The sequence below is a fragment of the Manacus candei genome, unplaced genomic scaffold, assembly GCF_025592945.1.
Source record: "Manacus candei isolate 608988 ecotype Guabito, Panama unplaced genomic scaffold, ASM2559294v1 h1tg000067l, whole genome shotgun sequence".
Lineage (NCBI taxonomy): Eukaryota > Metazoa > Chordata > Aves > Passeriformes > Pipridae > Manacus > Manacus candei.
In genome coordinates, this window is record NW_026138115.1 from 2,458,233 (window position 1) to 2,483,118 (window position 24,886).

Consider the following 24,886-nt stretch of genomic DNA (forward strand, 5'->3'; position numbering starts at 1 on the left):
ATTCTTTACTATCCTTGCAAAGATAATTTTCCACATTAGAAGGTAGTACATTCTAGAAGATTAAGTAGAGGCTTGATGGCAGGAATTCAAATCCTCTTTGCAAGGTGGAGAGTCACACCTCCCCCCAGTTCACTTATGTTTTAGGTTTCCGTTCTGCACACAGGTGTAATTACCCAACTCACCAATTACAAACTATCACTCTGTATATTGGCACTAACATAGGAAAACCTCTGCCCCAACAAAACCTTTACCCTCCAGAAAGGGCAGATATGTCTCTCTTTTTTTTCCTTTCTATTTTTGTACAGAATAACACAAAGTGTCTGTAATCTCACAGTATGTGACTAAAGCATATATGATGGAATTAATTTCATCTTAGATTGTGCATGTCTGCCTCTAAGATAAACTTCCTTTATAATCAATCAATGGAGAAAAATAAGACTTAATAAAAAGCAATTTATCTCAGCCTAAATAGATGAGATGGACAGTGCCCCTGCAGTGCCTGTTTCCCTTTATCACTTGACACAAAGACTAGCACTCGTGTGTATAGCAGCACTGTAAGTAAATGTTGGCTCCTACCCACAGACACACATTACAAGCCTTAGTCCTACAGGTGCTCAGGTTTATGCTCAGATTCACCATTGCAAGTAGTTCCACTGATTTCTCACATAGTAATGTATTAGAATCATACAGTATCTCACATTGGAAAAGACTCATAAGGATCAATTCCAACTCCTGCACCTCACAGGACTACCTAAAAGTAAATAATATGACCAAACGTACCGTCAAGACTCTTGAACTCTGACAGGCTTGGTGCTGTGACCACCTGTGTGAGTGCTGTGACCACTCCTTCACCCTGAGGAGCCTGTTCCAGTGACTGACTACCCTCTCAGCAAAGAACCTTTTCCTGTGTCTAAACTGAACTCGAAGTAACATCTTTACAAATGCTCGTGTATTACATCAGCTAACATAATTAATTTGGGACAAAATAAAACATTCCTACTTCCCAGAGCAATCAAGAATCACATAATATTCTGAGATGAAAGGGATCCACAAGGATCATCATGTCCAACTCTTAAGTGAATGGCCCACACATGGACCAAACCTGGAACCTTGATATTATTAACATCATGTTCTAACCAACTGAACTAATCTAGGGTCAAATCCACTAAAAACTTAGTAATGGTAATAACTGTTCTATAAAAATGCTACACACCATGAATGCGAGGAACTAGTATTTTTGCCTTTTCTTTCTTTTGGATCACTTACACCTTAAGTATTAGTTAAATAAGAATGCAAATAGAAGGCTTATTCTAAATCTAAGATGGGTAACAAGTGAGTAGAAAGTTGTGAGCACTGTACTGAGGTTATCACATATTGCTGTCACCAAGGCTGCGACATTCTGACCCGCTGAGCAAAATCTGGAAATCATTCCAAGAGCAGACACTTCACCTTTATTGTGCCTATACATTTACAACAATAAAGAGCAAACAAAAATTATAGCTGGGGATGGAGCTCAACACAGATGGAAAAAAAATTACACTGAAATTCACAATATCAGAGTGTAGTAACAAAAATATTAATTAAAAAACCTGGCTGAAAACAAGACAAATTTCAGATATATCATTTCAAGAGGAAGAGAAAAAGGCTTGACAAAGCATAAAAACAATCACCATTTCCTGTATTTTTGAATATGGGTTATCTTTTCTCTCAGTATTTATCTTACTTTAGGAATACACAAAATGGCTAATCCAACACTGTAGTTTTTTAATACGGTGTGTATTCCAAGAGAGAATACATCAGTATTTTTTCCGTGGTTTAATCCTCTGTTAAGACTACCTACTTACGTAAAATTAAGCTGATGTGATTTTCTTAAAAAGCATTAGGAACCAATTTTCTGGTTAGTAACTATATACACCCCACTATATGTTTAACTGTTGTTTGTAAATGTTGACAAGTTTTGATAGGGCAAAGCTACACCAAAGCCCTTTCTAATGCCATTCAAAACCAGCAAGAATGGATGAGAGTTTAGATTTTTCAGACTGATTTTAATATTAGCATCCCCCTAATCTTTATTGGTAAACATGTATGAGCGCTCTCAATAAAAAACTTCTCCCAGTAATGTCTAAACTCAGTGAAAGGGCAGTATTCTGTCAACTACTGAAAATGAACTTAAGTTAATGATTAATAACTGATATACTTACAACTTGAAATATTTTTGCATTATTCAAAGTCATTTTATTAACTAATTTAAAGCCATGAATTCTGAAGTCTTTCATGTTCATGGAAAATTTCTCTTGAGTATCACATGCTAATTCCAATGAAGCTTTAAAGCAGAACTGAGAAATCCAGAGCACCCAGAGTGGAAAAGGGTCACAGAGGGGATGAGGCCCACAACTTCTTATGATAAAACTTGAAAGGAATACATACCTTTGTGCAATCATGCTCAAGTTCAAGGTAACTTGACAGAGCTATTTAACTGAAAATTTTGTTCATTTTGTATCAAGATGGAAGAAATCCTAACTGCTAAAAAATGCAACCAAAATGCTGCCTTTATTCATTGAAATGTAAAGAAAAGGGAAGTATTTCCCTTTAAACCAGAAATTCTTAGTACCTGGCTTGCTGCCAATTAAGAATATGAAGCAGGAGGCATTTCAACACCTACACAGTCTGTAACTTTCCAACTGCAGAAGATTTTTCTTCTATTTCTACCAGAAGAGTTGCACCATAGATTTGCTTTAAACACTGAAGACTTTAGAATGATAGTGAATTATTGCTAAATGCTCAGATGTAGACATTTTGTATTAATAAACAAGTTAAAATAAATGCTAAATCTTTTCTTCAGTCACAGTAAGCTCAATATAATGAAGTGCTAACTATAGAAGAACACAGCAGAGCCCTATACTTAGAAGCAATTTAGCTCAACCTCTTTTGTGCTAGCAAAATCCACATACATAATATCATTTAAATATAAAACCCGAAGACTCATCTTCTGAGTTCATCCTACAGGAGAGCTCAGTGACTTTCCAGTGCTGGGAATCCTCAAGCAGGGAGGAAAGTTCTCGTGCCTGAACACTTCTGTCCTCATACTTACTGCCTCTGCAACACCAGCTGCTCGCTGCTGGGCAGGGGTACCAGAGTTGGTCTAACTGCAAGACCCATTGAAGAGCACTCCTTGAACACTTCTTGAGCACAAACACAGCACTAACCCTCTCCCACTAGCCCCTGCGTTTGCTTTTACCTGTTTCTTCTACCTTCATAAAATGAAGTCCACATGATATTTGGGACTGCCTTGAGACTGAAGCAAATCCTCCTAGAAACCATGGACAAACATACAAAGGACAAAAAAAACCCTGGGAATAGTCAGCCTGCATTTGAGAAGGGGAAATCATGCCTGACCAGCTAACTTTACAGTCTTCTACAACATGTTGACTGGCTGAGATGATGGAATTTAACTTATTTTAGCAAGGCTTTTGACATTGTCTCCCATTTTATCCCCATAAACAAACTGATAAAGTACAACCTAGAGAAATGGAAAGTGATGTGGACTGAAAACTGAATGAACTATTGAGCCTAATGGGTTGTGGTGAGTGCAAGGAAGCCAGCCACAGGTGGTTTACCTCATGGGTCTACTGGGGGTAATAGCTTAATGTTTTCATTAATGACCTGGATGACGGGACAGAGTGCACCCTCAGTTAATATGCAGATGACACAAAACCAGAAGGAGCAGTTGACAGACCGCATGACTGTGCTGATTCAACAAGCTGGAGAAACAAAACAGGGATATCACACAGTTCAACAGCAGAAAATGCAAGTTCTGTAGGAGGAATACCCCTGTGCACCAGTAGAGGCTGGAGGCCAGCCAACTGGAAAGTAGCTTGGCAGGAAAGGACTTGGAGGTCCCAGTGGGCACAAAGTTGACCAGCAGCCAACAATGTGTTTTTGCAGCTGACAGCATCCTGAGCTACACGTAAAAGAGCATCACCAGCAGTTCAAGGGAGGCAATTCTTCTTCTCTATTCAACACAAGAATCTTGTAGACAGGCGCCAGTGAGTCCACTGAAGGGCCACTAAAATTAAGGGATTACAGTATCTAATATCTGAGCAGAAACTCAGACAACAGGGATTTTTAATCTTGAGAAGAGAAAGCTCAGGGGCCTTATTTAATATGCATAAAATCTGATGTCAGACAGTAAAGAAGACAGAGGTGGATTCTTCCCATTGGTGCCCAGTGACAGGACAAGAAGCAGTGGGAAAAAATTCAATACATAGGAAGTTCCACTTAAACCTTAAAAAACAGAAGTTCTTCTATGTCTGTGTTCAAATATTGGAATAAGTTGCCCACACAGGTGGTACAGTCTCCATTCATAGGATTCAAAATCCTGAGTTCAGGACAAGACTGAATATATTGCTCTAATTGACACTACTTTGAGTAGGGAGGTGGACTACATGATCTCCAGAGGTCCCTTCCCACAACAACCATACTATGATTACATTCAAGATAGGTGTTTCCAATTTTGCAAACTTTCATCAAGCTCAAGGAAGACAATAAGATTTCTTAGACTAATTTTTAAAGCATTTTTCAAAACAGATTCTATGAAATAACAACAAAGAAAATTTAAAAAGTCCCTGGGTACTCAATTAGAAACATTTGTCTTTGGAAATGGATGGAGGGACTACAGCTCCTTCTACAGCATGAAGAAAGATTAGTCACTGAATGTTCCCCAAGACAATATTACCACAAAGGAGTTTGAAAAAAAGGAAGCTAGATTTCCATCTCTCACTCCTTTTTCACACTAGCCTGAAAAATTCAATGACAGGTGCAGAATACAGTATTGTGAAGAAGACTGAGGTACAATGTTTACCCAAGCTCTAACTAAAGCCCCGTTTGTGAACAGAATTTTCTTTAACGCTGTGGCTATCTACACCACTTCAGCAAAAATGACTTGTTAAATAGCCATTGGTGAATCAACAACTCAAGTCCATGCTTTGTGTAACTTAGTTTTATAAACCTAGAAGTTCTGATGGACGGCTGCAGGAGATTACAGTGTTAGTACTCCATAAATGTCATTACTTTCAGTGCAAGATTCTAAAATGTTCTCTGTTTGTCTAAATCTGCATTTGTTGAAAACAGAAGTAAAAATTTACCAACTTCAATGAATGAGGTCTTAGAGTAGTAAGATTAAAAAAATGAATAAAGTATTCAGTAACTAACTGGGTATTAGGAAAACAAAATTCACGAAGAACACTGAAACTTGAAAAAGGGTGACTGGAGGTTGTGGGAATCCTTGGAGACATTCATAACTCACATGGACAATGTCTTGAGCAACCTGATCTAACACCAAATTACATCAGACTTGGAAGTCAGTCCTGCTTTAAGCAGGGCTTTGGACCAAATGCCTTCCAGGGGTCCTCTGACACTTAAACTATCCTGTGACTGGGATTCATAAATCCTAGACTTAATTTCCTATGTGCATAAAAGCTCAGTATCTAACAGGATTTACCCTATTCAGAATTATTCCACTTCAATTTTTCTTACAGGATTTCTGTTCTCATGTACAGTCCACTGTTGCCAAGGCAAACTAGAAATCCAGATAAGTATTTCTGTCAATAGCATAAAAGTGCGTGGCCCATAAGACTTCCTTTGAGAATCTCCTTTAGTTTATTGTGAAGATTTTTACATTGCAATCTTTCCTATGCAGGTGGGTAGACACAGAATTAAAATTTATTACACTGCTTTCTAAGTACTGCTCTTGCTAAGTAAAAGTTAACACTTTTACAAGGGTGCTTTTTCTTAATTTTTGTCTTTGATTGGATAGTATAAGGCTTTTAGTAAGAAAAAGGGGGAAATCTAGAAAGTAGAAAAATGTCTTGAAATCACAAATATTGATGTGTCATTTTAAGACCAGTTTTCATTTTATTTTAAGGTTAATACTCCTTTGATAAAATACAATCTGGTATTTTCTGTAGAAGTACAATCCTTTCTTTACACTGGTGTAAAGTAGTAACTTTCCTTTTATTTCATGTCATGTATGCTTAGTTTTCAATTATACTTCTTTAAACATAAACTATGTAACAGGAGTGTCTGAACATCTATTTGACATTTATTGTAGTAAGGATATCATAAACAGAGCCAGTCCCATGGAAAGATCTGTCATTTTGTTAAAATAACTTCCTTTAAGAGTCTCAGTTGGACAAAGAGAATTGTGAGCTGTACAATTATTAACATAGTCTTGAATCTATATATTACAAACAAGATTTTACAGACCATAAGTGCTATACAAAATTGTTTGTACAGTATGATTATCCTCCACCATGTTGCTAATTCAAACAAAAAGTATCCAGAATCAAAATGATCTTTTATCTGAAAACTTGCCCTAGCACTTGAAACTGGAAACACACAATATTTGGGACATATTTTTAAAATCAGGTATCTCATGTAGCAAATTGCTTATAGTTCTGGCATTGTACAGCAAATGCTAAAAAAAAAAAAAACTAGTGCAAGAATTTAAAAAACATTATTCATTTACACACACACACACACACACAGATCTATGTATCATATTAACTGTTTTATATAACTAATGTTATGTATTAAAATACAATAGTGGGGCTCCTAAACTGTAAATGCTGCACTTTCTTGTTTGTCAGAAAACCTTTTGAAGATCACAGTTAGCTGGGCACCACTGGTATCAACCTAAAAACTAATTTAAATTTTCCTAGAAGCCAGTGGCCTTTTTCTGTACGTACTAATACACTATAACATTTATGTATACAAGACTTTACATGTATGAAATTTACGGAAATTCTAGATTAGGGATATAAACCCGCCTAAGACCAAGACTGTGATGGGGCCAAAGAAGCATCAGGCAGTCATCTTTTAACTCTTCCCTCCTTCCCTCTCTTTCTTTGTTACCTGTCTAGACAGAGTAAATAAAGAGAAGAAACTTTATTTTTAGGCTTCTGTAACTCTGCTGAAAACAAGATAGAATAAAATTAATTTGAAAATGTAACACCACAGTAAAAGCCTGAAATAATCATAACCTTCTAAGAATTAAAGTACAAGTAGAATTTTTTACCTGTCTTTCAAAAAATTCAAACTTTAAAAATAGGGTTATAAATTCCATAACAAAAAAATCTAACTTGCTGCATCAAACAGTAAAACACAGACAAATGGTAAATAAAACATACTTCATAAATGAGCTGACCAGCCCTTTTCAAAATCACACACTCTGGATCAAAAGAAAATGCAAATGTAAAAGACCCATACAGACATAACTCTGAGTACAGAATGAAAGTACAGTGTATGAGTACAGTGAATAAATGAAAAGTCACATGGAAAATAAATATAAAAAGGGTAAAGAGACTGAACCCAAGGGTTTAAAGCTCTTGATTCATATTTTCAAGCAGTATTGTACATCTACTTCAGACTGATGCAGTTACATGCATTAGCATTACAATGTCAAAAAGGTAACTCTAGTGCTGCTTTCTCATCCATTAGAAGTAACCATCAATCAAAGGTAGCTTTCTGAGGTAAACATGTAAGTAACTAAAAAATTGCTTCAATTTCAAGCTGTTGCTGATTCATGTTCTGTCAAACAAAAAAGTGCTTTATTTGATTCACGTTCACTTTGGGAATCAAGATGAAACTCAGCTACTTAATTAAAATGAAAAGAAAGAGTCAGAGTCATGTTTCTCAAAAATACATAAGTTGTTCCATATAGCTTGGAGTGGACAGACAATCAAAACAGATAATACAATTAACATAATAAACAAATTGAAATGATGATACAAGTCTTTCAAATTTCCATCTCTCTGGTAGAATAATTTCAAACAGTAGATAAAAATGAGCGTTACATATACAGATAACTAATCTGTATTTGCATTCCTGTTAAAATCATTCTGAGCATACCATCAGAATCCTCCTGACTACCTGTGCTCATTTTGACTGGTTAGAATTAATTTTCTTCAGTGACTAGTATGGGAGTGTGCCTTGGATTTGTGCTGAACAGAGTGTTGATAATACAGATATGTTTTTGTTTATTGCTGAGCAGGGCTTGCACAGAGCCAAGGCTTTTTCTGCTTTTTGTACTGCCACACGGGCGAGGTAGTTGGGGTTGCATGGGAGGTTGGGAGGAGACACAGCCAGGACAGCTGACCAAAACTGACCAAAGGGACATTCCATACCATATAATATCATGTTCACTGGGAGCAAAAAGAAGGAAGGAGGGCACATTTGGAGTGATGGCGTTTGTCTTGCCAAGCACCTGTTACGCATGATGGGGTCCTGTTCTGGAAATGTCTGAATACCTGCCTGCCCATGAGAAGCAGTGAATGAATTCCCTGTTTTTCTTTGCTTGTGTCTGCGGTTTTTGCTTTCCCTATTAAACTGTCTTTATCTCAGCCCACAAGTTTTCTGCCTTTATCCTTCCTATTCTCTCCCAGATCCCACTGGTAGGGGAATGAAGAAGCTGCCACGTAGGGTTTAGTTGCTTGTTGAGGTTAAACCATGACACTACTCAATTATGTTTAAGTAATTATAATCCTAATAACATTCCCTACCTTCAAAATCACTACAATAATCTTAAATAGCCTTTTGTTAGACTATTTTTTCCTCGCATACTCATATTTTAACTTACTTGTAATGGTACAATTATACTAAAAAGAGTTTGACGTTCTGCAGTGGAAAGAATAAATAAAAGCATTTACCAGTAATTCCACCCACGTTTACTAAAATTAGTACAGAATCATCTCTGGAAGAAAAGAATATCTCTTTCCTTTGAATGCATGTCAAATGTGCTCATGCATAGATCCTTCATAGTATATACTCAGTGTTAACCACCAGAATATCTGGATTATCTATTTACTATGTTAGTATCAATATCATTCTGGGGAAGAAAAAGTTACATGGAAAAAGGCAACAATTGATGCAATACCATTTGCACACCATTTTCCCCTCCTCCTCCCTATGGTTTGTAACTGAAGAAGAATATCATTAACTGAAAGGTGTGAGACAATAAATTTTTAGTATAAACCCACGGCGGAATATTAACACAACATATTATTTTCACGAACAATACTTTTATTAGGTATCGGATGAGGCATTCATGCAAATGGATATCTACTGGCAGAATTCACCTTAAACACAGCATGCAGGGCTCAAGATACCAATGTTATCCTAGTGCATAAAGAACTCCAAAGTTCTATACAAGTACCATAGGCCAACACAGTCTTCACAGATGTCATACAAACCATCTCAACTGGTATCCAGTGTGTAGTGCCCTGAAGATGATGAACTTAAGGCAAACCCTCAGTCATAGGGATGAGGGCAAAGAAAAGGAAAATAAGATGGAAGGGAAGAAATTACATTTGGGGAAAAGATCAGTTTTTGTATGGTGGACTTAAAAACTGGGAGCAAAAGAATCAAAAAAATAAACCCTAATACTTGCATCCTTCACCAAAAAGCAGGTAAAGTGAGTCATGAACATCTCAAATGACCTAGTAAGGTACTAAAATCTACTTCGAATCTTTTTCAACTCATGGGTCTTAGAGGTGTGGGGCATTACACACAATAGATCCAAAAGCCGACACGTTCTAATTGTTCATTTAAACAGACCAAAAACACTTTCTTCATTTAATCAGGAAGTAAGATGAGGCACTTGAAAAGTATTTATGAATACCTTCGTAATTGGCACTAATTATGTAAGATAGAAAGATCTGGATATTAATTTTATTGGTCTATATACTCCCTAGCAAATAATTTTCAATAGGTGGGATGTTTAAGTGATTAAAGCACAAGTGTATTTATCTGTCCTTAGAGTTGATTTTTCCATGTAAGTAGGCACCTAATAATTACAAACTCATGGCGCAAGTATTTTCTTTGTGTATAATACAAGAAGCATGCAAGGTTCAAAAGAAGTTACAAGTAACCACATGGTGATAAAAATAAAAGGAAATAGACATACTCTTGGGTTAAAACCTGTAGTAAAGAAGCATGTTCATTTTAAATGGCCATTCTTTTCTCCATTGATTTAATGGGTAGCACTTGATGCAGCTGCGAAAACCAAAAATAAATTTGAATCTCACCCTGGAGACTATAATCTAACTTCTAGCTCCCAAAATGGCAGAGAAATAGGTATCCTAATTCTGAGCTTTGAAATGAAATTACATAAAAGAGATTAACTGTTTATAACAGAAGAATTTTGGTGCAAGCAGCAATGAGGCAGTGACTCATGTTTTGCTATTTAATATGGACATAAATCCTCCCCCTCAAAAAGCTCAGTTACAATTTCAGCAGTGAAAATGGCATCTTTTCTGTTTCTCCCTTTAAAGACAGCATTTTTATCTCCAAGCCTGCCCAACAATGTAAATAATATTACTGTGTAAATAAGCATATTAAAGCAGACACCTTTCACATTTCTCTTTTACATATGTTTATTCTGTCAGAGACAATACAATCAATTTCCATTTACAACACAAACACAGTTATCATGTTTAAAGCATTTTCTTCCGGTCCCTAGTCCAGCCTTTTCAATATACTCTTGGTAACAGGAGTTACTAAGCAATTTCACTAGGGAGGAGAAAAGAAAAGAAGAATATATACTACTTTGGAAAGTCAGACCACAAGCTGGTCAGCTGCACTTCTCATGTAGCACAGACGAACAGTAAACTATCCCATTTTGTAAACATAAACCACAGCAAGCAAAATGGAATGGTATTATTGAGTGCAACATTGCTGTTGCTGTGCAGCTCTGTTAATATCAGTTGTATCATCAAATGCTTTGATCCACCTTGAATCCAACTTTCCTGCTCCCCCTGTTAAAGAGAAATGTTTTGGAGTTACACAAGCAGCTTTGAATAACTTTTATTTAATCATAGCATAAACTGGTGGCTCCACTGCTTAATGTTCTTTGTTGTTCAACAATAGTTACAGGGGTGGAGGTGGGGGAGAGGGGGAGAAGCTAATTGATAGCTACCCAAATTAATTCACTGTTTTTACTTCAAGAAATGCAGACTTCTTACTAGAACCATAATTGACAATTTGGACACAAAGCTACTCCCATAAGCCAAAAAAACAAGGCCTTCAAGATCTTCCATTTATACCATTCCTCACGCTCCCGGACTGTCACAGAAAACCCTGTGAGAACTCCTGTAATTTTATTCAAAGTTACAGGGCATTGCCATTTAAAAGAAATAAAAACAAATTATCATTCTGATTTAAGATACACTGGGGAAAGAAAAAAAATCAAATAGAAGATTTAATTTTAAAAACCTATGAGAAAAATGCCTTAGGAAAAACTATCTGTATTGATCTATTTGCAAAGCCAGAAGTATTCTCTTAAACTGGATGATTATTGAAAAACAGATAAGGACAAGAAAAATGCATAAATTAAGTTTTGTGCCCATTAGAAAGCATGGAAGACTATGCTCTTTGAGGCTTCAGACTTTCTTCATCACTATACATTTTTCTGACTTATTCTGGTCATCTCTATTTATATAATCTTACAAAAAATGTAAGTTTAAAAAAAAATGTTTGAAGTCCTACAAACACCTTCCTGGCTGTTTGAAGTAGATTAAGTCAATAAAACAAACTCCTAGTTCCTATACTCGACTTGGATTCATACACACTCAAAATGATGCAATTCCATTCATGCCAGTTCATCTACCCCTGCTTACGCACTGCCTGAATCTTTCTTATGCTATAGTAAATTTAAGAACAGTGGAAGAACACAAAAGTAGGCATTACAGAGAAACACTGGGGCTAAAATCACACTGTGGCACGTTTCTGTAAACAAAGTGATTGTAATTTTGGAATTAAGCAATGACTAAGAAGTACTGTCTATCCACAGTCTGTTAGAAAAGGGTAGTTACCTAAATCCCATTAGTATGTAAGGGGTAGATGGGCAAGACATTTCCAACCATAGTTAATGAGTTCAGTAAAGTATAGCAATTCCCCTTGGTCCTGCTCTGAATTGATACGACCGACAAGGAATGACTCAGCTAATCTGTACATGAGAGTTGTACCAATTCTCAGAACCCACAGTCACGTAACATGGACTAAAGAAAACTGCTGCTAAAACAACTGCTACCAAGATATGGAGACATATATCCAGAGCCTGGTATTTTTATTCCTTAACATTAACCCCTTGTAGGGTAATGTTTTGCAAAGAGAAACATTTATTTGAATGTAAAAGAAGCTAAATTGAAGAATTTAAATAAGAATACCTGCATCATCAAGAGTCCATTCGAATAATCACATGTGTATAAAACATATGGTACGTTTTCCTACTTCTGTAAAAGTATCAGGCAGAGGCAATAAACCATGTCTCAGACAGATGCATCCAGGAAATCTAGCAGAATTTTCCAACTGGGTCTTTGTCTCTTACCTCATTCTGTTTAATTACTACTTATAAAGCAGAAAGACATTTTTCTTCCATATATAGGGGTGTTCATCTGATAGGCTATAGGGAATTAGCATTCAATGGGAAAGATTCCATTATGTCAAAAAGCATCTCCATGAGAGCAGCAAGGCTATTCACACAGAGAGGAGTAACTTCAAAAACTGCAGTGAATGTGATAGCCATGTAAAATAATTTTAAGAGACTGAGGCACAAGAGTTAGAGAACCCTTTTTTTCAAAGTCTACAAAGGATACTGTTACTCTTCAGACTGGAAAGGCCCATATACATCTGGGGAAGGAGGAGAATCAAGATGTAAGAAGGCCAGTGACATGTTCATTCTCAAAGGGTGGGTTTCAAGAGCAACTCAATTACATACAATTCCTGTCACTGCACTTATGTTTCACTGGTCTACCTTTAAAAATCTTTCCCTGAGGACATAACTGCCTTTGACTTCTGGTCTGTTTTGGAATCTGAAGCGACCTTCTTTTTCAAGTACAGAGTCCTATAATTGTGCAGAATTTAAACAGTTGGTTCTTAGCTGTAATACAGGTTTTGCCAGATTATATCAATAGAAATCCTTACTACAGAAACTTCAATTTCCTTTTCAGTTTGTCTTCAAGAGCCAAAGAGAACCTCTCTTATAGAAAAACTGCCCCTAAAAGACTAAATAAGGTGCCCCTAACAAAGTTGGAGAATTTATCAATGAATAATGAAGACCTCCTTGAGTTGCTCAGTCTCCAGAACTGTCTACATTTCCAATCTCTTTCCCCAGCATAAAAATTTCTGTTTAAGTGATTAAATAATCCTATTTTTTTTCCTGTGACAATAAGCTTTGGGTTCCAAGGCTTGACAAATTCCAGGGTAACTCAGTGTTGGCATTTAGAGTACCAGCTGGTAAAAAAAGGACCGAAATACTAATATTACTAAAGTCAACTCTAAAAATAGCTAAATGAACAGTTCTACAAGTTTACCCCAGAGAACAGGATTAATTTTAATCTCAACAAAGCTATTTCTTGTCTCATTCCAAATTATTTTGTCTTCTGAGGCAGATACAAGCCTGCAGTCCTAAATTCTGAAGTCCTTAAATCACAACCAGAATTTCACCTCAGTAAAGCATCTTCACATAAAGTTTACAAAGTGCTGCAATATGATCCAATACAGTACAGGGCTGGATAAACACATCATATGGTGGGTGAGCAATTGGTTCACGGGTCAAGCACAGAGGGTAACAGTGAATGGGGAAACATCAGACTGGTGACCTGTCACTAGTGGCGTTCTGCAGGGCTCCATCTTAAGCCCCGTGCTCTTCAACATCTTCATAAATTACTTCACTGCAGGACTGGAAGGGACACTAAGCAAGTTTGCAGATGACACAAAACTCGGAGGAGCTGTTGACCCCCTTGAAAGCAGGGAGGCCCTGCAGAGAGACCTCGACAAATTACAGGACTGGGCAATCATCAAGCATTTGAAGTTCAACAAGGGGAACTGCCAGATTCTGCACCTGAGATGGGGCAACCCTGGATGTTCATACAGATTGGGGAATGAGATATCGGAAAGCAGTGCCACAGAAAGGGACCTGGGGGTCCAGCTTGATGGCAAGCTGAATGTGAGTCAGCAGTGCCTTGACAGCCAGGAGGGCCAACCATGTCCTGGGGGGCAACCATGCCCTGTCCAAAGCATCGCCAGCCAGTCAAGGGAGGGAATTGTCCCACTCTGCTCTACACTGGGGCAGCCTCACCTTGAATATTGTGTGCAGTTTTGGGCACCACAATGTAAGAGAGATATTAAGACATCAGAAAGCGTCCAAAGGAGGGCGAAGTTGTATATTAGAAAAACGTTCTTCACCCAGAGGGCGGTTGGGCACTGGAACAGGCTCCCCAGGGAAAGTGGTCACAACACCAAGCCTGACAGAGTTAAAGAAGCATTTGGATGACACTCTCGGGCATATGGTGTAGCTCCTGGGAATGGGTGCAGAGTTAGGAGTTGGACTCAATGATCCTTGTGGGTCCCTTCAAACTCAGCATATTCTATGATTCTGTGAAAATGGAGTATTATCTGCTCTGCTTTGTGGAGATTCAGAAGAGCATTTAAATAGATCTGAATGCAAAAGTATGTGGTTTATCAGCACTCAGAATCATTCTTCTGAAGAGTCTCAGAGTATTCAGATTTTTGGGACATGATACTGTACTGCTTTTAGGGAAAGAATAGCCAGACCAGTACTAACTGCAGCTTCTCCTTTTTGTCAGCAACAAATGGAGTCAGAGCACAAGGCCATGGAAACATCGCACCATGACATGTGAAGGACTTCTCATGCCTACAACATGATTCTCAAAACACCAGAATGAATTTGCAAGAAAAACATATTTGGTGCATAAAGAATTGTTTGGATAGTTGAATCCAGAGGTGGTTGGTTCAGGTGATAAGTGGTGTCCCCCAGAGGTCTGGGACCGGTACGGGTACCAGGGTTTTTTAGTATCTGTATTAATGACACAGGCAAAGGGATCCAGGGCACCCTGAGCAAATCTGCTGACAACACCAAGCTGAGTGTTGCTGGAGCCTCACAGGATTTAACAAGACCAAGTGCAAAGCGCTGCACCTGGGTCAGGGCAACTCCTGGTGTCAATCCAGGCTGGGGGATGAATAGATCGAGAGCAGCCCTGCTGAGAAGGACTTGGGGGTGCTGCTGGATGAGAGGCTGGACAACAATGTGCACTCACAGCCCAGAAAGTCAATCATAACCTGGGCTGATTCAAAAGCAGCGTGGCCAGCAGGTCGAGGTGACTCTGCTCCTCTACTCCACTCTAGTAAGACTTCACCTGGAGTACTGCGTCCAGCTCTGGGTTCCTCCACAGAGAAAGGACATTTAACCTGCTGGAGTAAGAACAGACGAGGGCCACAAAGACAGTTTGAAGAATGGAACACCTCTCCTATGACGAAAGGCTGAGAGAAGCAGGATTGTTCAGCCTGGAGAAGAGAAGGCTCCAGGGATAGCTTATAGCAGCCTTCCAGTACCTAACAGGGTCCTACAGGAAAGCTGAAGAGGTACTTTTTTACAAGGGCACATAGCGATAGGAAAAGGGGAAATGACTTCAAAATGAAAGAGAGTAGGTTTAGATTGGATATTAAGAAGAAATTCTTTACTGTGAGGGTGCTCAGGCACTGGAACAGGGTGCCCAGAGAAGTTGTGGATGCCTCATCCCTGGAAGTGTTCACGGCCAGGCTGGTGAGGCCTTGAGCAAACTGGTCTAGTGGAAGGTGACCCTGCCCATGGCAGAGGGTCTGGAATAAGATGATCTTTTATCCCTTCTAACCCAAACCATTCTGTGATTCTATGAAAATAGGCTAGACTGTTTCAAGCACTTGCATACAACAGTCATTATTTTACAGGGCATCATAGTGTGAAAGCGTATTCAGACTTGCCATAAATGGACAGCTTGACCTACTGTTTGAGGAGTCTGTACCTTTGATGTATTCTAACACAAAATACTACATTTTCCCAGCTACACCTTCATGGAGTTTCCACTGGATGCATTTCCAGGTCCTGACATAAACTAGTGCAATACTATCATCTCTTGCCAAATCAGGCAAAGGATAAAAGCATAAATTAGTAATACTGAGCAAGCATGACGATAAAAGCTCATTATAAGTACAAAATGTTCTTACAGACACTTGTAACTTTCTAAGGAAGGTGATATAAAGGAGAATTATTATACTTATACATTAATTATATGCCATCTCAAAATGAACCATACAGCTGTTATTTATTAAATGCCAGTGCTCATCTAAACAAAACCAGAAGAAAGTCAGTCTTCTGCTAAGCAACATGCTATTTCTGTATGGGATCAGTCATGTAGAAAGAAAGAAACATGGGAAATATTTAGCTGGATATTCCTGTGTAGAACATTTCTAGGAGAGGATGATAAGATTTTCCCAGGGCAACAGTACAATTTTTAGAAGTTAAGAAAACCCACAGATTTTCCAACTGTGTTTAATATCAAAAAACACATCCTCACAGCTACCTAGTTTCTCCTAATTATGTCATGCATAAAGATGCTCTGAAACACAACTGACATCTCCAGAGAAGAATTTGACATTGCATAAGGAAGAGCTACTGAACTCACATATCAAAGCTATCACACAGACTTCCAGAACCTAATCTTCTTTTACAACAAGCTGAACCACTTAGTGGTGTTGTAGGCTATGGGTGTTGTCTACCTGGACTTCAACAAAGCCTTTGACACTGTTTCTCACATCATTCTCCAAGAGAAGCTGACAGCTCATGGCTTGGACAGGTGCACTCTTCGCCGGGTTAAAACTGGTTGGATGGCCAGGCCCAGAAAGTGGTGGTCAGTGGTGCTACATTCAGTCACAAGTGGGGCTCCCCAGGCTCAAGAGACAGTCCTGTTTAATATCTTTATCAATGATCTAGATCATGGGATCAAGTGCACCCTCAGTCAGTTTGCAGACACCATCAGGTTGGTTGAGAGTGTTGATCTGCTGGAGAGTAGGAAGGTTCTGCAGAGGCATCTAAACAGACTGGATTGATGGGCTGAGGCCAATTGTATTAGGTTCAAAAAAGTGAAGTGCCAGGTCCTGCACTGGGGTCACAACAGCCCCGGGCAGCACTACAGGCTTGGGGCCAAGTGGGTGGAAAGCTGCTTGGTGGAGAAGGACCTGGGGGTGCTCATGGACAGCAGTTGAACATGAGTCAGCAGTATGCCCAAGTGGCCAAGAAGGTCAATGGCATCCTGGTCTGTATCAGCAAAGTGTAGCTAGCAGGACCAGGGCAGTGATCATCCCCATGTACTCAGCACTGGTGAGGCCACACTTCAAATCCTGTGTCCAGTTCTGGGCCCCTCACTATAAGAAAGACATTGAGGTGCTGGAGCATGTCCATAGAAGGGCAACAGAGCTGGTGAAGGGACTCAAGCACAAGTCTTGTGAGAAGCAGCTGAAGGAACTGGGGGTGCTTAGCCTGGAGAAAAGGGTGCTCAGGGGGAACCTCATCACTCTCTACAACTACTTGAAAGGAGGTTGTAGCCAGGTGGGGGTTGGCCTCTTCTCCAAGGTAACTAGCAAAAAGACAAGAGGCAAAGGCCTCAAGCTGTGCAAGGGGAAGTTCAGGTTGGACATCACAAAGAATTTCTTCACTGAAAGGATGGTTAAGGCTACTCAGGGAAGTGGTGGAGTTGCCAGCCCTGGAAGCATTTAAAAAACAACTGGACATGGCACTTAGTGCTATGGTTTAGTTGACATGGTAGTGTTCAGTTAAAGGTTGGACTCAATGATCTTGGAGGTCTCGTCCAACTTTAATGATTCTTAAAGTCCATTTAATGTCAAAGAGCTCATTAAATACACTACAGCTGATACTCTGGTCATTTCAACCAGCACTTGACTTCACAAATTCAAAGTATACATTCAAAATTAGAGTAATCAGAACTAAATCTGGTTTGCTATTGATGAGAGAGCCATCTATCAGCTTGACTTCTCTGCTCATGTTCCCCTTTATGGCAGCGTGAGCAGCTGCTTGTATTTTGTTTCACATTTTGTTGGAAGCAAGCATCTGAAAAATGCTAGAATTAGCATCAAATCCCTAATCTGACCGAGACCGTGGCTGCAACAACACTAGTGCCGGTACACAAAACTTCTCAGGAACATGCAGTCACAGAAGGAAAGGAGAAGGGAGTTCCTGTCCAATAGAGGAAGAGCGTCATTAAGTTTGACTGTGAAACTAGACACCAGGAAACTGTAGCTTCATAAATACCATAAGCCAGCCAAATTAAGTGCTAAGTCTCAAAGACATTTCACCCACTCATGAGCATTGTTCCTATGATGCTATCCAATTCCTTTGTGCTGGCACTGGTCTTTTTTGAAGTGCACAAAGTCCTGGATCACACAATCAATCTGTTTTAAAACTAACCATCACTTTCAGGGTTTGCCTCAGATAAATTCCCCAATGTGCTGTGCAGGCACAAGTGCAAACATAGCACAATCACTAGAAAAGGGAGAGGAGTGGCATTGCCATCTTCCTGCACTGATTGGGGCCTGAGAAAGAAAACTGAAATGTAGATTTTTCTCTCTCCTCTCTTCTTTTTTTTTTTTTTGAGGCTTCTCAAAGCACTATTTTAACTCTGCTCTGTATATTCACAGCTGGTTCCTCAGCTGCAGTTTCAACTCAGCAAATATGATTAACAGAAGTTTTTGCACAAATCTAAATTTAAATACAAGTATGTGACTTTACAACACTTTAGGAGTCTATGGGTACACCTTTCACTTTAGGGTGAAAGAATCAATTTCATATACATTAACTTACTTGTATAACACTGTCAACGTCAAGCAAATAGTTTATTTGTCCAACTAAGTGAATCAGAATTAAACTTTCATAAAATTTAGGTTGCAATTTACAAAATAAAAGATGAAGAGAAGAAGACTGAGGAAATACTTTTTACATTAATATTTACAGCTTGGCAGTATAGATGGAAGAATTATTTTCCAATATGCTTAGCATTATAGCTGGATCTTCCAGTACACTATGTATGCATCAGGACCAGAAGCTGTATAATCAGAATGGAATAGCCATTTTTCATGATTATATAATACAAAAAACCCTACACAGTGTATGACAATCAGCTTCTAAAGTTACATTTAAATGAAAGCTTTCATTTAAAATCAAAGGGTAGTTGCCTTCACCTTCAGAGAAATTTTCCAAAACTAACATGATGACTAAAAACTAGACAAAAAAATAAAAATCTGAAACTTTTAAATAGTAGTGGTTTTGACATTCACAATTAACTACATATAATGTATTAAATGATGTTTGGAATTTGAGAATACTCTAGCTAATCAAGCATGGCTACAATAAAGTACAACTTTTTTATTGTTGTTGGGGTTTTTTTTAAGTTGTGCTAAGTTTAGAGGTATAGAACACTTTCCAATCTAGATAGAGTATCTATTGTATCTTCAAAAACCATTTTGTAGAGGCACTGTGTTGTTTTCTACACCAACAGATAGGATCTCTCCAAACCCAAAGTACACTATGTTCCCAAAAGGCTGAATAATTCAATCTTCCACCTTGATAACTCATTATCACCCTGTTATTTTGAGTATGACAGACATGTCAAGGTCTAGAAGCTTTAACACTAAGCAGGCACAAATAAAAAAAAAAAAGTAGCTGACTACAAAATAATACAACACAACAATGTAAAAGCCCAAGGGAAATCTATCAGGAAAGCCCTCAGAAAACAAGCCACACTGCAGTGCACATGCCAGTAAGCACCCTTGTATCCAAAACCAGATTCGCATCAGGCAAAGAATACATAACTTTGGTCGTATACCCCAAAACAATGAGCTACAGTTAGACAAATTAATATAAGTAATAACATGAATCAAACATCAGAAAACATGGAAATTAAGACTACAGCCAAAAGTTCACAGCAGGAATAAAAATTACTGTCCCTGAGTTGCTTATTGCCACTGTCCTGATAGAGGTCATGATGCCTTGAGGTGGAATGCAAACTATTCAATTGTTTCAGTGTAGTCTGGTATCCTGTCTTAATCTGCCGATGGTTTTATGATAAGCCATTGATCTTGACGCTGACATGGCTGAGGTGCACAGTTATTCTGCTGTCCTTCTTGTTCTGTTGGGCCAGCGGTGTACAAAACACCGGCACAATACAACCCTTTGGTGATTCCTGTTAGACCCTCCAGAAACCACCAAACACACAGGCTGAAGCTCTAAAACATCGATATTAGATACTACAATGCCTCTCCCTCTTTAGGTACCTAAATCCATTTGATTTCAATGGGAAGTTCATAAACACCCCTGACAATAGGGTCTAAGGAAGCCTAGTTCCTCAACAAGAATTAAGGTTAATTGAGATTAAAACAGATGACAGTCCAATTTGTTACCACATTTTTATTTAATTAGGATTTGCTCAGTCTAACTGCAGAATGTCACCTAATTAAAACTGAGTTCTCCGGGCATCAGTGATCTAAAGCAGAAGTTCACTCTGTCACAATGAAGTGACTTTAGCCACCAGGAGAGCTACTACGTCCTCTCCTTTCACTTGTTTCTACATCCCCATGATGCAGCAAATCAAGGAGTTGATTTAGCTGAAAATTAACGTCACTAAAAACGATCAGCCTTAGCTAGATCATCTTATCAATCTACTTCATTGCACAGTGATCTGAAAAACAGTACTAGCAGAAAAGGGAAGACTGAAAGCAAAGTCATCCGCTACAAATAATTATTAAAGAGAGAGAGAGAAACTTGTTAGGATTATCAAAATTACTATTATCACTTTAGAATGTGAAACCAAACTGTGATAGGTAACAATAAAAAACAATTAAAATGAAATCATGTCCTATGAAAGTGAGATCTTAAACAGGATTATTGTGTCCAGGTACTTACCATGAGCTAAAAACATTCAGAGGTATATAATTATGTCATATTTAAGAGAAGACAATGAACAGAAATTTACAAAATCTGTGACCACACATCATGTCTAGACACAGACAAGACACTGTGGAAATACAAAATAATCATTAGGTGGTTACAAATAAATACCAGGTGAGTAAAACAATTAACTCTGCAATATCAAGAAGCAAAAGACCATGCCCCAAACTCCACAGTATTACTGGCAAATGAGAAGTGAAGAACACAAGAAGCCAAAAAAGAAGAATGAACTGATGAAACAGTGACAGCTGGGAAATCTCTGCCTTCCCGTATACACAGCAAAGCAAGAATCAGTCACTAGGGAAAAAAAGAAAACTATTCTAACTCAGATGTCGACCCATTTTTTAGACTTAAATAGTAAAAGACTGCAGGAGCAGAACTCTAGAAAACACAAGTACCTAGTAAACACAGAACAACTCTGCATATAAGGAAACCAGAGTATTCAATTTCAGGGGTGGGGAGGAGAAGCTGGGGGTAGCTTTTGAAGTGAAATGACGGGAAAAGTGAAGAAAGTGGTTGAGGTTTTTCGTTCAGAATGAAAGCCATTAAAGTGTGTGGATTCTTCCTGAACTTCAACAGAAAAACATTAGTAAACACTAGGTTTGCTGTAGCATACAAAGGTTTCATTCAGTTTAGTTAGCTCTAATGCACTGTACAAGCAACACTAAAGATATTCTCAGTAAATTTAACATCTTCAACTCGGTTAGAGCACGCTGCTAATAACAACAAGGTTGTGGGTTTGATCTCTGTATGGGCCATTCACATCAGAGCTCAACTGGATGATTCTTGTGGGTCGCTTCCAACTCAGAATATTCTGTGATTCTGACTCAACTTGCAGATTAGGCTTCCATAAGTGACAATATAAATGACACTGTGACGGAAGTAGTATTTTGATATTATTTGTAGATATTTAAAGGTAAGAGATTTACTTTCTAATATTGTTCTTGAATATTTTTATTGTATATGGAGATAACATTATCCTTTTCAAATGTGCTATAACACAGCCATCATTAACAATTCCTTTCGATCTCATCAAGGCCATTTTTATAGCTGGATTTTCAGAAAAGGCACTGGCTTTTTGGATAATATCAAGGAGCATCCCACATAAGGGACAACCTGAAGGCCAGCAAATAATGCATCTGCTGGAGAAAATAAGGCACAAAAAGACTAGACTGACATTACTGTCAAACAGCAACAGGCTATTACAATAGATTAAAAAATTCCTGACAAACCAAAAGTACATACCTTTGTACATTATGTAAAAGATACTGTGTTACAGGCAGCTTTTCAACTGTTTGTTTTTACTCCACTAAGTACCAGGAAGGCAATATACTACTAAACAGCAAAAGATTCCACTCAATTATTGTATTAACATACCTGGAAAACAACTGATTGCCTTACAAAATGCCTATCAAGCACAGTTGAAGCTACCTTTCAGCAATGAGAACAATGCAGAGGCAAAAATGAAAGCTTCATCAAAAGAAAAAGAATGTTATGTCCCCAGAACAGCTGCTCAAGTAGAGAGAAAGCAAATAAAGATGTCAGGAGAAGGTCAAGGCCAGATTGAATAGCAACTGGTAAGAGGAAAGATATGAAGTGGAACATTCATCATTTAACAAGGCAATGAGCTAGTTAACACAGAATGCTGGAAACAGGATCTTTAATTGGGAAAAGAGTAAAGAAATTTGCTGCCACACGGGGAAAGAAAAAGAAGTCAGCTATGCTGATTGTTGTGAGGTAAAAACCAAAATTGATATGCATACTTTCAATGATATGCACAACATACAAACTGTTTTCTCTGAATTTCCCCAGAGTCAACAGACTGCTCTGATTACAGAAACGCACAGCAAGTTTTAAAATCCTCTATTTAGTAAATTCCAGCATTAAAAAAATATATATATATAAACAAAGCACAATATCAAAAGTAGTATCAGTGGACAAAAATGCTTACCTAAAAATAAGGCCATGCACCCCAAAACTCTAAACACTGAGCACAGGCACAGATCAGAAAAGCACTTAACATAGCAGAATAAGCAAACTGAGAGGTAGCTGCAGCTGGTTCTCCAATTACTAGGTATTGTTTAAAAATGCATATTCAACTCAAAATCCCTCAGAACATTTGTACTTTCAAAGATGACTTACACAGTAATTGAAAGATCTGTATTTTAAACTACCAAAATTTAAGTTATTCGAGTAGTTGCAAATCAATACCTTCAACAAGAAGAAGGAGGCAAAATGAAAAACCAGAACAGTGAGAAGTATTAACACAGTGTTTTCTACAGTAATTCCTAAGGACTATAAAACTAATCTCTCAAGTTTTCTCTTCTGAAAGTCCAAACATATACAGGATGCTAGAACAGCTCTGCTTTCAGCCTGTGGTAACTGCCCACGAGTGAATATTCACTTTGAGGGAATATGAACTTCCTGAATGATTGCTGTTTTTAACGTTAATATTCACGGAATCTTGCAAAATCATTAAGTACAACTCTGTGCTGGTGAAGGTCATATTAAAAAGTCAGCAATGTTTATACGCGTACACAGGCACCCTATTCCAGGGTGGCTTCTTTTAAATTACAGTACCTATTTTTATCTTACCTATATGTTTAACATAGTGGAAGGTAAAAAAAAACTACTGAAAGACAAAAAAAAAAAAAAGTTGTATACAAACATGATGGTCAGCAATGTTTCAGAGCAATATTTTAGGAAATACCTGAGTAGATAAACAGCCCTTTCAATATCACTGAGTTCTTCATCAACTGTCAATCTTTCTATTTCTTCTGGTGTCTGTCAAGTGTGAAATAGAGATTATTATTTCACTATTTTGATCTTCTTAAAACAAGTCCTTCCTCCCCACATATCCAGGGACAGTTTCATGAGTTACTTGAATTTATCCATGAAATCTCTAGCCAACATTTCAAATTCAATCAAATAAATCTTTCACCAGGAAAAGATGCAATGTTGGAGCAGTACAGTTCCATGCCAGGTATTATCACTGTTAAAGTAAAAGTAAATCATATATAAATTAATCTAAAGACCTAAGTTAGTCAATTTTTTTCCCAGTTTAATATTCTTATACTGGAAATATTAAGTCCCTGTTTTGTAGTATTCAAGTCTGTTTAATGTTTAAGTATCCTGCTGTCGTAAAAAAAAAAAAAATAGACTGTCTACTCACTTAGCTGTGCATAAATAAAAGAGACACAATTTAAAACGGATTTTAAAGCATCCTTCTTTTTTGAGGTATATACCTTCAGGCTCCTGCGTACTGGCCTCTCTATAATAGTTAGTTCCTGCAGGTCTTCTATGTATCCGAACAGATTGCTCTGACTAAAATCCATTTTGGAGAAGGTTAGCGGACGCATGTAACACCTAAAGCCTTCGGCAGCCGACGCTGCCCCCGAGCCTCACATCGCCCTGCGGGCGGCGGGACCGAACGCTCCCGGCGCTCCCGCCGCCGGCACAGCCCGGGCTCGGCGCACTCACTGCGGCAGCGCCCGCCGCGCCGCCCGCCTCCGCCCAGCCTCCTGCAGGGAAACTTTCTCCGCTCGGCCCGGGTGGGCAGCGAGCGCGGCCGGCACCCGCAGCCCCGGGAGCGCCGGTGCAGCGCTGCTGGTGCCTCGGCGGGCGGGAGTTTCGAGCCAAGTTTCCCCTGGTCGCGGGCCGCGCCTGCCCGCTGCGGGGGCCAGGGAGCGCGCTGCCCCCGGCCGGCAGACGGGCACGGCGGAGCCCCTGGCGCAGCACCCGGGACTGCGGGGCTCGCTCCGCACCGGCAGAGCACGGCACGGCAGGGCACGGCACGGCAGGGCACGGCAGGACGCGGTAGCGGAGCAGCCCCGCCGCGGCGCCCGGGTGCCGCCTCTCCCCCCCGCCCCGGGAGGAGGGACGGTTGCTGTGGTGCAGTGACGCTCCCCGCCCCCGTCCCGCGGCGCGGCCCCCTGGGCTCCCTCCCCGGCGTGGCGGGGGTGAGCGCCACAGACCCCGGCCGGGGCAGCCCAGCACCGCCTCGCCGGTCGCCGGGGCAACGCGGCGCTGCCGCGG

At 39.1% G+C, this 24,886-nt stretch overlaps 1 protein-coding gene across 6 annotated transcripts in view; it reads right to left on the bottom strand.

Annotated features, from left to right (window-relative positions):
* The window catches only part of PPP4R4 (protein phosphatase 4 regulatory subunit 4), a 67,107-nt gene extending 42,713 nt beyond the window's left edge, over positions 1-24,394 (bottom strand). Inside the window, exons 1-2 of one of the 6 annotated variants that reach the window (XR_007907595.1) lie at positions 24,097-24,394; positions 23,562-23,635 (exon numbers count right to left, since the gene is read on the bottom strand). Coding sequence is in view for 4 of the 6 variants with exons in the window: in XM_051806606.1 (XP_051662566.1) it covers positions 23,562-23,635; positions 24,097-24,210 (188 nt within the window). In the remaining 2 variants the exon portion in view is untranslated. The remainder of the gene's footprint in view (positions 1-23,561; positions 23,636-24,096) is intronic. The other 5 variants (XM_051806606.1, XM_051806608.1, XM_051806605.1 and 2 more) reach the window with 5 other exon arrangements.
* Positions 24,395-24,886: the final 492 nt, after the last annotated feature.